Source organism: Mytilus californianus, unplaced genomic scaffold (genome assembly GCF_021869535.1).
Source record: "Mytilus californianus isolate M0D057914Y unplaced genomic scaffold, xbMytCali1.0.p SCAF_7, whole genome shotgun sequence".
Taxonomy (NCBI): domain Eukaryota; kingdom Metazoa; phylum Mollusca; class Bivalvia; order Mytilida; family Mytilidae; genus Mytilus; species Mytilus californianus.
In genome coordinates, this window is record NW_026262723.1 from 104,283,089 (window position 1) to 104,297,986 (window position 14,898).

General features: G+C 33.0%; 1 protein-coding gene across 1 annotated transcript in view; it reads right to left on the bottom strand.

The window, feature by feature from the left end:
• Positions 1-5,804: 5,804 nt before the first annotated feature.
• Positions 5,805-14,898, bottom strand: part of LOC127709607 (uncharacterized) — a 187,467-nt gene continuing 178,373 nt past the window's right edge. The window contains exon 82 of the mRNA XM_052215208.1: positions 5,805-8,169. Coding sequence (XP_052071168.1) covers positions 7,918-8,169 — 252 coding nt within the window. The 3' untranslated portion in view covers positions 5,805-7,917. The remainder of the gene's footprint in view (positions 8,170-14,898) is intronic.

Here is a 14,898-nt window from a genome sequence, read left to right on the forward strand (position 1 = left end):
TCCCAATGTAAATGAAATGAAACAAAAAACATTTTATATCGCAATAAGAAGAGCAGAGAATTCAACATGTCCGGATCTACTTGGAGTCTAATGACCCCCCACGTAGATAAGTTGGCTATCGCGGAAGGAAGGATTAACCCAGCAACTAGAAAGGCATTAAAGCACTGCCTTTAAAAACAGTTACAAAACAACATTATTGAGCCATCGTACTATCCTTTGTCATCACAAATTCGGTTTTTCTGTAAAAAAAAACCAAAATTAATAGAGATACATAACAAGTATCAAGATTCGCTGTGGACTATCAAAGGCTTTTAATAGTTCAACAGGCAAATGCAAAACTTCCGTCAAAATCTTGAACTAAAGATTATTTAAGAATTGAATGCTTCTTTTTGTAAATTCATTTGGGTGTAAAAGCGTTGACCGAAGTACATTTTGTAGGAAGCTCTTCATTCTAAAAATTAAAAATGTACGCACGGTCAACGCTTTTACAACCCTATGAAATTACTAAAAGAAGCATTCAATACTCATAATTAAATTTTTTCGCTATGATCATGCAAACACGATTACTATCATTTGTTTCTTTTATTTACCTGTGCACTTTATTGTGGAAACGTGTGTAATCATGTATGTTACAATTCATGAAATTCATCTTGAAATGAAGAATGACGCGAGATTGCTGTTAGCCAATCAAAATAACGTATAATAAAGAAACATACATCTAATGTTATTATCATTCCTTAAGGAGTCATCCAATGGTTTTGATCATATTGGCATTTTTATAGATCTGTATTGGTGGTCATTTTAGTCGTTATTAAACTTGTCCATTCTAATTTTCAGTTTTGGCAAAAACACAAAAAAATCGTCAAAATCGTCTTGAATGACGATAACTGCTTTCGGAGTCATTTGATAATTATGGAGCGAAAAGGGAAAAAACGGTGACGTCCTGAGTATTTCTAATCTGTCACATTTTCTATCATTTATGATATTCAAATTATACGACAAATAATGCATTTTATCCTTAAGTTCGATTTTCAGCCATGGCGGCATAGTTTGTTGTCTTACAAAATAAAAGAATATCAGCTTCATACTAGATACCCACGGATTATTCAATCTGAGATTTGTTGAAATTGATTCAGTGGTTTCATAAAAGATCTTTGAAATGTTTACGACGACGAACTGTTTAAGAAAATGCCTGTACCAAGTCAGGAATATGACAGTTGTCCATTCGTTTGATGTGTTTGAGCTTTTGATTTTGCCATTTGATTAGGGACTTTCCGTTTTGAAGTTTTTTTTGTGATTTTACTTTTAACTATTTTATTATAAAAAGGCTATCATTCGTGTAATGTATAAATCTTTTACAATTATTTGATCCTGCTAGAAATTCCACTTCCACTCCCCGTGGTGATCAGGGGCAGATGACAGGCGGAAGTGAGATTTGTGTTATTTTATCAATAAATTATGTACAACTTTACTTGCGTTTACCTGTTTATTGGCGGGAAAAAAAATTATTGGCGCAAATGAATAAAAAAAAAAAAAAAAGAATTGGCGCAAATGAAACTATAAATTGGCGCAAATGCAAAACGCCGAAAAAATCGTTGGCAATCACTCTGATAAAGTGCCTTCTAATGATTTCGGTAAAACAATTTAATTGATTAGAATTAATTGAGTTACCTGTAGATCTTGTCTTGCTGATCATCTTTGCTATTTAAAGTGTCTATCTTTCGTAGGTTTCGAGATAATAGGCAAAAACACAAAAAAATAATTGTAAATACCGTTATTAAAGGAAAAAATACAAATATGGAGTAGACGAACGATTTCCCCAATATTATCTTAAAATACTTGATCTTCTCTTACTTTGCTTATAAGTTTTTTATTTGTCTACTTATAATTTTTAAGATATAAGGCAAAACACGCAAACAAGTTGGAAACAATCGTCATTAAAGGGAAAAAAACTTGGAGTGGTCGGACGATTTCAGCAGTGTTGACTTAATCATAGATCTTGTCCTGCTGATCATTTTTGCTATACAACGGTTGTATCTATCTATGACAGTCTTAATTAAAGATATTCGGCAAAAAAGGCAAAAAAATAAAAGAGGTAAAAACTGTCATTTAAGGACAATAACTTTTGTAAAAGTAGTCCGACAGTTTTGATGTAAATAGATAGTAGGTAGATCTCAACATTCTAAACATTTCTGCCACTGCCATTTTTTTCTATCTATAGCGGTTTTCAAGATACAGGCAAAACTTGCATGGCGGTTATTTTTCAAACTAATGTACTAACTTAAATAACTCAATTACGATTGTGCCCTCGTTTGGTTAAATTTGGTCCAGTAATTTCAGAGGAAAAGATTTTTGTAAAGGTTAGGAAGACGACGACGATGACCATGGACGACAGACACCAAGTGATAAGAAAAGCTCACTTGGCCCTGTGGGCAAGGTGAGCAAAAAGGACAAACAGTATAGCCATAGCCGGGCAGGAATAAGGGATTTGCGTGAGGGAGATATATTCCTTAATTTATTAAAATAGTATCAAAATTTTGTAACAGCTAATCCTAATAACAGAATATCCGTATGTTCATGTCAGTATCGAAGTACTGGCTACTGGGCTGGTGATACCCTCGGGATTAACAGTCCACCAGCAGAGGTATCGACCCAGTTGTAGTAATAACATTCAACTGCAGCACCAGATGCAGCTCCTATCGAGTTGGATAATACCTTATCTATTCGAGAAATTTTATTGAATGTCCCGTTAAATAATAATGACAATAATGGGACTAATTCAAATGCCAAACCAGTAGCAATAGAACAAGTACCCACAAAAATAATGAGTATAAATGAGAGGCTTACAGCAACAATAATACAGTAATTCTTGAACCAAATTTCCAAATGATGTTAAGATTTTTAGTTGGTTCAATAGTTGTAGTAAATGTTTTAAATGTCAAGGCTTTGCATAGAATTTTAAATCCTTCTGGAAACGGTATACAATTTAAAAAAATATGAATAGGTCAGGTTTTTTCAGTAGACACAAATAGTATTATACCTTAGATAAAAAATAATTATTTGGAAAATTTAGTTGATAAAAGAGGGACGAAAGATACCAGAGGAAAAGTCAAACTCATAGATCGAAAACAAACTGACAACGCCATGGCCAAAATTAAAAAGACAAACAGACAAATAATAGTACAGATGACACAACATAGAAAACTAAAGACTAAGCAAAATCTAAATCTCAAAGCGTTATACGAGAATTAAAGATAAAAATACATATAAACTGAAAGTTATACAAAAGAAATAATTAACGGAACATTCAACAAGAGATAGAAAAGTGTTTACCAAAGATCTGTCATAGTTGTAAAAGTAAGTAACATGATCACAGAATTGATACAGATGATGCACCACCAGTTTAGTTCGTGCCCCATAGGCAAACATTATAAACAAGGGTGTAAACCGAAAAACAGTTACAAAACAACATTATTGAGCAATCGAACTATCCTGTCATCACAAACTGTTTTTCTGTAAAAAAAAAAAAGATAATTAATAGAGATACATAACAAGTATCAATATTTGCTGTGGACTATCGAAGGCTTAGTAAATTAACACAAAGAGCAAAACATCGCATTCTAATGGTTAATTATGTCTTTGTAGCCCCATCTTCTCAGAGAGAAAATACCAGGCTTCGGTGCCACATGCTGTATCATTTCGGCTCAAAGAACTAATTTTTCGGTCGAAGATTGTGTCAGCTTTATGAGCATCTGCCAATTAAACGTAATTGTACAAGTGTATTTCATCATCAAAGAAACGCGGCATATGAAAGAATGAACTCATATATTTCCTAAAACTCTGAGAACTAAACTGGAAAAACAGAGAGATTGGCAAATTATATAGAATGACACCAGCTACACTTTCAAACCTGATACTCCTTTAAAGAGGACCTATTGATTTAGCATCGATACCAAAGACGTCATTGCATAAAAATCACACAGAATACCTGATTTAATTTACCAAAGACCTTGTAACCTCAAGAAAAACAACAGCAGAAACTAACTTAAACCTACATATTTACCAGGCGATAAAGGAATGTTATTTTGTAAAAAGATTAAAAATTAACATATTACACCTGAAGATGTTGAAAAATATTATTTCATCTGTATGGGTAACTTTGTTACAAAGTAAAACTCCAATCATGCCAAAAACTGAATGGGAAGAGAATTTCTTTAAACAGAACACAACGGATAAAACTCATCAAATATGTTAAGCATATAATTTTTGTATGGATAAGACTTGTCAGAAGCGATCAAATTGAGTTGAAAGGCCAAATCAAATACGAAGTTGCAGAGCATTACATACTTAAAATTCCAAAAAGTTATGCCAAATACAGGCGAAAGCAATCTGTACATGGTGGTGGAAAAAACCTTGGTGTTTCGAATAATTCAACATTTTTTATTTATTAGTATAAAAATAAGGAAAATGTGGTACATTTACCTTAAAAAGAGAAAACGACCATTACAAGAAAACAAACATAAATTCTTTGAAATGTCTGATGAATTACAAAAATTCTTTGAAATGTCTGATGAATCACAATAAACAGCTGCGCCATGAGCGCATGATACGCCCGTCGTCTTGTGTGTGAATTTTTATGCAATAAGCATAAATAGTTTCTGACATACGGCGTGACATGCGAAACCCCCCCCCCCTTTTTTTTTTACAAAAAACACAACATCTCTAAAATAAAATTTTGAATCAAAACCAAAAAGTAAACAGATCTTTAGATTAATATGACTAAGTGTGTAAAATTTTAAGCAATAATCATAAATCGTTTTTGAGATACGGCGCGACATGTGAAAAACCCCTTCCCCTTTTTTTACAAAATACTCAATAACTCAAAAATAAAATTTTGAATCATCACCAAAAAGTATACAGATCTTAGGGTTAATATAACTAAGAAGTGTGTAAAGTTTTAAGCAATAGTCATAAACTGTTTTTGAGATACGGCGCGACATGTGAAAAACCCCTCCCCCTTTTTTAACAAAATACTCAATATCTCTAAAATAAAATTTTGAATCATCACCAAAAAGTATACAGATCTTAAGATTAATATAACTAAAAAGTGTGTAAAGTTTTAAGCAATAATCATAAATTGTTTTTGAGATACGGCGCGACATGTGAAAAAATACACACACCTGTTTTAGTTACTAAGTCCCGTAACTCAAAAAGTTTTAATCTTATTATCACCAAAAAGTATACAGATCGTTTGACCATCGTAAGAAACAACTATGTTAAGTTTCATGAAATTTGGATAAGTCATTCTCAAGTTACGGTGCGACATGTTTACGCCGGACAGACAGACGGACAGACAGACAGACGGACGGACAGACAGACAGACAGACGGACGCCGGACATTTGTATACCATAATACGTCCCGTCAAAAATTTGACGGGCGTATAAAAAAATAATAGATCCAATACAGCCAAATGACGATTCAAATTTTGTACAAAGGGATAGATTTCCAGTACAGAGGCGGAGAGATTTCATGTTAAAACAATAACCAGAACCAATCAAAAATCAGCTTATCAGCCTTTAAAATGGATGAATGGTGAAGATCAGTATGCATTGTTATTTCATGGGTGACCAGATCTATATGCTATATGATCTGTATGTCATTCTTAAAAAGAAACCAGCTAGTTCCCTAAACTAACATTATGAATAACCAAGTCAGGCATTGGCAAAGTACTAGCTTTGATTACATATCTATACTGAATTCATTTTCATTCTAGCAAAGATTCATAACTGCACATTATCAAATATACACTATTGTATTGTTTTATTTATTAATAATGAATGTTTATATATATATTGTTACAATGCATCAAAATAATTCCCAGAAGAACCAAGAAGTGCTAAATGTATATAATGTTACTATAAATACCAGATTGAATCACTAAGGGTCAGGGGTTTCCATATTGTTCAAACTTTAAAAAAGGAGGGGAAGATTAATTTCCCTAAAGTCAACATTTTTGGCTCATTATTTTAACAAAGTTTAGATGCTTTCTGTAAATATTCATCAACATATGCAGATATGCTTAACAAACAGGGTTTGTATATTTGTAAAAAAAAAAGAAGGACAACCAATGAAAGAATGACATATCATAAGAATTTGTATACTTAAAAATATAAGGAATACAACGTGATGCTTTATCAACTGTGATTTTACTTAAACAAATGAGAAGTTTTGTATGATTAAGACAGAAGTTTATCCTACACCAATAAAAACGATAAAGAATAATTCGATATAAAAAATGAATTATGCATTAAGAGGTTTTTCTGTTACGTATTTTCATTGATCTGGTGGTTTCAGAGATATAAATGTAATTTTCCAAATTTGAAATGTAAACTATTTATCACCAATGCCGCCATGTTTACCATCTATCAATGAACGAGAAAATATTCTATAGCAGGTACCCCAATCATCAACATTAGAATTTCAAAGCATTTCGCCTTGTAGTTTCAGAGATTTAGAAAACTGGCCAATCAGAATAAAACCTTGCATCTCGGGGCAAGCTTTGTCATCTAATCATAGTCAAAAGAGGTCAGTATGAAGAGACTTATGATACATCAATCTCAAAGTTTGGTTGCAATCTTCCTTTCAGTTTTAGAACCTGGGCTCCCAATAAACAATCCTGGAAGTAAACTCTCAAAACATTTCGCCTTGAAGTTTCAAAGAATTTCATAGAAGACTTTTGAAAATACCATACCTCATGCATACATTGCCTCTGGAAGCCATGGTTTATTTCCAAACGAAACAGAACAAGAACCATTTGTTGATCATTATTGCAAAGATTGTTTAAACTGACCCAAAGGTGTTAGAGGAGATAAAATGATTCTAAATAGTAATACTGAAAGTAATGTTAGATATCTGAAACCATCAATGAATAATTTCAAACACATTATTCTTAGATATATAATATAAAAAATAACAAGAATGTGTCCATAGTACACAGATGCCCCACTCGCACTATCATTTTCTATTTCAGTGGAACGTCAAATTAGGGTCAAAACTCTAATTTGGCATTAAAACTAGAAAGATCATATCATAGGGAACATGTGTACTAAGTTTCAAGTTGATTGGACTTCAACTTCCATCAAAAACTACCTCGACTAAAAACTTTAACCTGAAGCAGGACAGACAGACGAACGAACAGATGCACAGACCGGAAAACATAATGCCCCTAGGTGGGGAATAAAAAGATTTTTAAGGTTATGTTATATAAATGTATTATTACAACAGTCATATTTACTACTCGATGAGAAATCAGAATGCTAATGTTATCTGAAATAACCTGAAAATTTTGCAGGTAAAGTTTATTGAAATTTCCAATACAGCTTCATGTAAACCAATGTTTTAGGTGATAATATATTTGTATGCTAGATTGATCTTAATAAGGACAGACCATCATAGGTATATTTTCTACAAGAATTTAAACAAATATACAAGTTGAATTATGATAATAGACAATAGACAATAATTTATCAGCAAACGCAATTATAACAATTGGTAAAGGCTCAATTTAGTACATTGTATAGAAATACACACAAAAAAACTAATCTGTGTCAACTCTAGTTTTAATGCATTCAATGGCAAGGGGATCAATGCCTGAAATGTTAAGGAAATAAATCCTTTTACCATGATAGTTGAAAAGTAACTGTTTAACTAAGAATGAAAAGGAAAATCCCTATATAAAAGCAAGCAACTTGTGTCTTTCAAAAACCTTATATGTGCACATATATGTAACATAAAAATTCAGTAAAATATAAATCAACTAATGATCAAGTCTGAATTATTTACACAGAAACTAGTCTTTATTCTTATAATAATATCATTCCTTGTCATAGTCTCCTACATGTATTTCATCTAGGTGGTTAAAATAGATCTAGATTTTCCTCCTCATGAACAGCAACTTCAACGTTACACATGTACTTAAGCAAATTGTGTGTTCCTTCATTTGTTTTTGAATTTTGCAACCAAGGCCTGTTTTCTCTCCTGGCTTCTGGTGTTTCACTCAAAAGTTTAGTTGTATCGTCATCGATACTATCTTGTTCACTTGTATTTCTTGTATCTGTGTTGGACTGTTGATAATGGGTCACAATGGTATTTTCTTGTCTTGATTCCAACTGAAACAAAAACAAGCTGACTTTATCAAAATGAGTATCTTTTTTTCCTGATCATTCGTTACTGTCCTTATAAACAAACACACTGGAAAACATTGAAGAAGAAGAAACTATGATACATTAAAGTGAAAAACAAAAGAGAAGCTATGGTATAATTGCTAATGATACAACTATCCACCAGACTAAGTTAAACAAAAATTGAAACCAATACTTTTTCAGAATTACACCAAAACTACGTTTAATTCACATAATTGTAGTATTGCTCAAAAGCCTTTATCACTGACTGGGCATTTGCAAAATGAGACATATTTAACACCTAACAACTTAAAAATCTTGCTGGTTTTAAAATAATTATAATTCCAAAATATCATCCTTGATAAATCCTTATTTTCATAATATACAACCACATATCATTGTGTAGTCAGATATAAACATGTTTTGCTTACATCCAATTCATTTGAACTTAGTTGGAAAGTTGTCTCATTGCCAACCATACCACATCTCCTTATCCTTATATATTAAACATTTCACTACATATTAAACATATGTTAACTATTTAAATGTGACCACAAACTACCTTAATTGAAATTTTTAACTAAAACATGAAACCGATAAGGGAAGAATGCCGACGACAAGAAAACATTATACTCCAATTCAATTGTAGGGAGGTAATAAATTAATGCAACAGTTGTTCAAACACAAAACCGATTAAAAATATACAATCAAGGTAGCAAACAAAACTGAGAGCTCATATGAACTCCACAAGAAGCATGATCCAGTACATCAACAGAATAAGTGTTTCCTGCTATGCATCCATCAACTGCCATGTGAATCCAATCTCAGTCGAAACATCTCAATGAGGAATAAATCACAATTGGTAAATTACAGATCAAATGACTATTCTGGTATCTAAAGATCTAAGACTATGAAAACATGTCACTCCCGAGATGAGACACAGACACAATACAACAAATTATCATTTATATGCCAGTTACATCAGAAGTCAGCATAGAAATATTTCTCCTACAACAAGAGTTTCTTAAATGAAAATAAAAGTTACTATTTGGTTTATCTGAAGAGCTTTTTCTGGATTTACTATTACCTTTATCAGGAACACCCAAAGATAAAAGAGAGTGAGCTGACGTTTCTGCAACATTTAATATTTTGTATACAGATAAACAATTTTTTTGTTGAAAATATGTGTTTATATATATTATTAAAAAAAAAAAAAACTAGATGTGTCAGAATGACAAGAATAGCCCCGCTAGCAAAAAAAGAGCTTGAAACCATTTTTAGGAGTGGAAATTTGTGAATGAAAGTGCGTATAACTGTTTTTTTTCCAGAAAGGAGAAAGTCCGATAAGGGCTAGTTTTGGCCTAAAATTCGAAGTACATCTGATGAAAGATTTTAAACATTTCTTAAACACTTAAGTGTCTACTTCAGTCGATTCAATAAGTTTATGTTGAAGATTGAACTGATTTGGTCATTAAAGACGCTCAAATTCAAGCTTAAATATGAAAAATCTATCAAATATGCCACAAAACGTCACTTTTTAGATGGTTTTTGTCTGAAATGGAAGTGGCAGCATTCGTGTTCAGTCTCAACCTTTATATATGTTATGTATTATCATTAAATACAACATATTTTTAAATATTAAGACTGAACACAAATGCGGTCACTTCCATTTTAGACAAAAACCGTCTTAAAATTAACACAAATGCTACAATTGTGAAGATTTCTGTAATTTTGCATGAATTTATGATGCATGTGCATTGTATGGTCAATATTTATTGAACAGAAGTATTCTACTTTTCAATAAAGAGCTAAAAGTTTGCATTTCAACAAATTTATAAAAATGCAATATTTTAGGGCCAAAAAGGGGTTTTACCGGGCCTACTCCTTCCAAAGCCTGTAATTTCGGCAAAAATTAGCAGAACGGAACCAAACCTCATCTTGATCTGTAACTCATCATAGGAGACTCACATACTAACAAGAGTGCACACCCTGAAATGTCTCGCCTTCTTTACTAATCATTGATATTATGTTGATAGTCCTAAATATAAAGCTTTATTACAACTGTCACATAAACTTCACATTAACCAAGTAAACTAAACATTGACCAATGAACCATGAAAATGAGGTCAAGGTCAGATGAACCATGCTAGGCAGGCATGTACAGCTAACAATTCTTCCATACAACAAATATAGTTGACCTATTGCTTATAGTTTAAGAAAAACAGACCAAAACACAAAAACTTAACACTGAGCAATGAACCTTGAAAATGAGGTCAAGGTCAAATAAAACCTGCGTGACTGACATATAGATCATAAAATATTTCCATACACCAAATATAGTTGAACTATTGCATATAGTATTAGAAAAAAAGACCAAAACTCAAAAACTTAACTTTGACCACTGAACCATGAAAATGAAGTCAAGGTAAGATGACACCTGCCAGCTAGACATGTACACCTTACAATCATTCCATACACCAAATATAGCTGACCTATTGCATGCAGTATTAGAAAAAAAGACCAAAACTCAAAAACTTAACTTTGACCACTGAACCATGAAAATGAGGTCAAGGTCAGATGACACCTGCCAGCTAGACATGTACACCTTACAATCATTCCATACACCTAATATAGTAGACCTATTGCATACAGTATAAGAAAAACAGACCAAAACACAAAAACTTAACTATAACCACTGAACCATGAAAATGAGGTCAAGGTCAGATGACACCTGCCAGTTGGACATGTACACCTTACAGTCCTTCCATACACCGAATATACTAGACCTATTGCTTATAGTATCTGAGATATGGACTTGACCACGAAAACTTAACCTTGTTCACTGATCCATGAAATGAGGTCGAGGTCAAGTGAAAACTGTCTGACGGGCATGAGGACCTTGCAAGGTACGCACATACCAAATATAGTTATCCTATTACTTATAATAAGAGAGAATTTAACATTACAAAAAATCTGATCTTTTTTTTCAAGTAGTCACTGAACCATGAAAATGAGGTCAAGGACATTGGACATGTGACTGACGGAAACTTCGTAACATGAGGCATCCATATACAAAGTATGAAGCATCCAGGTCTTCCATCTTCTAAAATATAAAGCTTTTAAGAAGTTAGCTAACGCCGCCGCCGCCGCCGCCGCCGGATCGCTATCCCTATGTCGAGCTTTCTGCGACAAAAGTCGCAGGCTCGACAAAAATTAGCTCAAATAAACGAAGGGGTTTAGAAAAGTCTGTATAACTGTTATTTTCATGAAATTTTCAAAGTCAAAGCCTGTTATTTCGGCAAAAATCAGTGGAGCGGAACCAAATGAGAACTCCATCTGTAACTCATCATAGTAGACTCACATACTAATAATCAGCTCAATATGTGAAGGCATTTAGAATAACTGAAGAACGGTAAAAGTGACGCTACCCATATTTGAACTTGATCTGAGTTTTGTGGTAATAAGCCTTGTGTGTAAGTCTCAAAACATTTGGTTGAGGCTAACTTTAGTAGAGAACAGTAACTAATAAAATGCTGGGGCGCAGCTTGATACGACCGCAGAGGTCGAACCCTGAACAGTTGGGGCAGGTATGGACACAACATTCAAGCTTGATACAGCACTGAATTTGGATTGTAATTAAATATTTGACACAGCATAGGTTTCTGACACAGAATGAATGTGGTCTAAGAACTTAAAAATTTGTAATTTACCTATTCAAACCATATCATTATTATTTGCTTTTATATATAAATCAGAAATAACCAATTTAAAATGGAAAATTTTAAAGAAAAAAAAATGGAAAAGAAATCCCCCCCAATTTTTTGAACCCCCTTATGATTCATCACCCCCAAACTCAATCCCAGCCTTCCCTTTGTATTATGGTACCTTGCAGTACAATTTCAGAGATCCATACACTTGAACACAAGTTATTGTCTGGAAACTAGAAAAATACTTGTTTTTTGGCCCCAAATTCCTAAACGTTTAGGGCAATTACCCCCAAACTCAAACCCAGCTTTCCCTTTGTAATATGGAACCTTGTAGTACAATTTCATAAAGATCCATACACTTACACACAAGTTATTGTCTTGAAACTAGAAAAATGCTTGTTTTTTTGCCCCTTTATGGCCCCTAATTCCTAAAAATTATGAGGGAATTACCCCCAAAATCAATCCCAGCCTTCCCTTTGTGTTATGGTACCTTGCAGTACAATTTCAGAGAGATCCATACACTTGAACACAAGTTATTGTCTGGAAACTAGAAAAATGCTTATTTTTGGCCCCTTATTCCTTAACGTTTTGGGCAATTACCCCCAATCTCAATTCAAGCTTTCCCTTTGTGATATGACCTTGTAGTACAATTTCATAAAGATCCATACACTTACACACAAGCTATTGTCTTGAAACTAGAAAAATGCTTGTTTTTTTGCCCCTTTTTGGCCCCTAATTCCTAAAATTTGGAGGCAATTACCCCCAAAATCAATCCCAGCATTCCCTTTGTGATATGGAACCTTGTGGTACAATGTCAAAGAGATCCATACACTTACACACAAGTTATTGTCATGAAACTAGAAAAATGCTTGTTTTTTGCCCCTTTTTTGCCCATAATTCCTAAACTTTGGAGGCAGTTACCCCCAAAATCAATCTCCCAGCATTCTCTTTGTGATATGGAACCTTGTGAAACAATGTCAGAGAGATCCATACACTAACACACAAGTTATGTATGGAAGTTACAAAAATGCTTATTTTTGGCCCCTAATTCCTTAACTGTTGGTACCATAACCCCCAAAATCAATCCCCACCTTCCTTTTGTGGTATTGAACCTTATGGTAAAATTTTAAAGAGATCCATTCACTTAAACTAAAGTTAGAGTGCGAAAACCAATGTGTCTTCGGACGACGACGACGACAACGACGACGACGCCAACGTCATACCAATATACGACCGCAAAATTTATTTGCAGTCGTATAAAAATTCAGCAATTTTCTATTTGTAAACACGCATAACTCTAGAACGGTTGTGTATAAGTTTTCATAACATTTGGTTGAGACAAACTAAAGTTAGAGAACGGAAACGAAAAATTCAGCAATTTTTATGTTTGTAAAGGGACATAACTCAAGAATGGTCAAAGTGTTGCCACCAAATTTCGTACTTGATCTGTATTATGTAGTAATAAGCATTGTGTATAAGTTTCATAACATTTGGTTGAGGCAAACTAAAGTTAGAAAACGGAAACAAAAATATGTACTTGATCTTAGTTTTGTGGTAATGAATATTGTGTATAGGTTTCATAATGTTTGGTTGGGGCAAACTTAAGTTACAGAATGGAAACTAAAAATTTTGCAATCTTTCGATTTATAAAGGGGCATAACTCAATAATGATTAAAGTGACACTACCCAAATTCAACTTGATCTGTTTAATCAGTGGAAGTCAAAATTAAACATTGCATTGTATAAAGCATTGATTTTAGTTGATTCAACTATAACGTACGTACGTACAGACCGACAAGGGTAAAACTTAATAAAAAAAAGTCTGTATAACTTTGATTCTCAAGAAATTTTCAAAGTCCAAAGTGCGTAATTTCGGCAAAAGTCGGAGCAGTGGAACCAAATGTAAACTTGATCTGTAACTCATCATAGTGGATTCACATACTAATATTTATCATCCTAAAATATACCTTGATGTTGAACTGTCTTAAAAACATATTTGTTAAAATGGCAGATGAGAAAGACAAATATTTACAGAGTATTTAAAATTGTAGAATGAAAAATGTTATAGTCATAATGACAAAGGAGAAGCTTAATCATCTTAATTACGTGTCATAGTGTTCTTATATTTGTCTTTGTAAATTATTACCTTTACTGTTTAGTCCATTTTTTGTAATACCCTTTGGCGTGACTCGTTACTTATACATCCTGTCATAGTGTTATTGTGCTATGGTGAATTTTTGTATTCTTGTCTTTCATTTTTGCTTATTTGCTTTGTCTATATACCATTTTGTTTTTCTTCGTTGACATGTTTGTTTTTTTAGTGATTAAGATTATAACACAATATTGACTGCTGTACCCCTATTTTTGACATTTTTGCATATTGTGTCTGTTTGTTTTGTTAACACATTGTTGTCAATATAATGGAATTTTATGTGACTGTCATACAAATGAGAGATTGAACTAGTTATAAAACCAGGTTTAATACACCATTTTCTACATAAGGAAATGCCTGTACCAGGTCAGGAATATGACTGTTGTTTTCCATTCATTTGATGTGTTTGAGCTTTTGATTTTGCCATTGACTTTCAGTTTTGAATTTTCCTTTGAGTTCGGCATTTTTGTTATTTTACTTTTTTTTAACACTATAATCAGCAGACTGATCATTTTGTTTGAAAATAAAACAACAAAAAAGACAAGAGATGATTACAATCTTCTCTCAAGGTAAGTAATGGTTTTCATAACATTTCTTTTGTATTTTCTATAATTCAACCTAGATAAGCTATTTAACAGTCCGGTTTAAAGACTGCAGAAAGGGGAAAAGGGGGTGTTTGATGGGTGCATGTTCACCCTTGCTTTGTCATGCTTTGCCAACCCTAAGCCCATAGTTGCCAACCTCTGACTATGACAAATCATGTCATGACATGACATGACATGTCAAAAAGCGTGTGAAAACGCATGACGTAGATGCGGACTTTTTAATATGAACATTATACAAATTTGTTAAAATAAA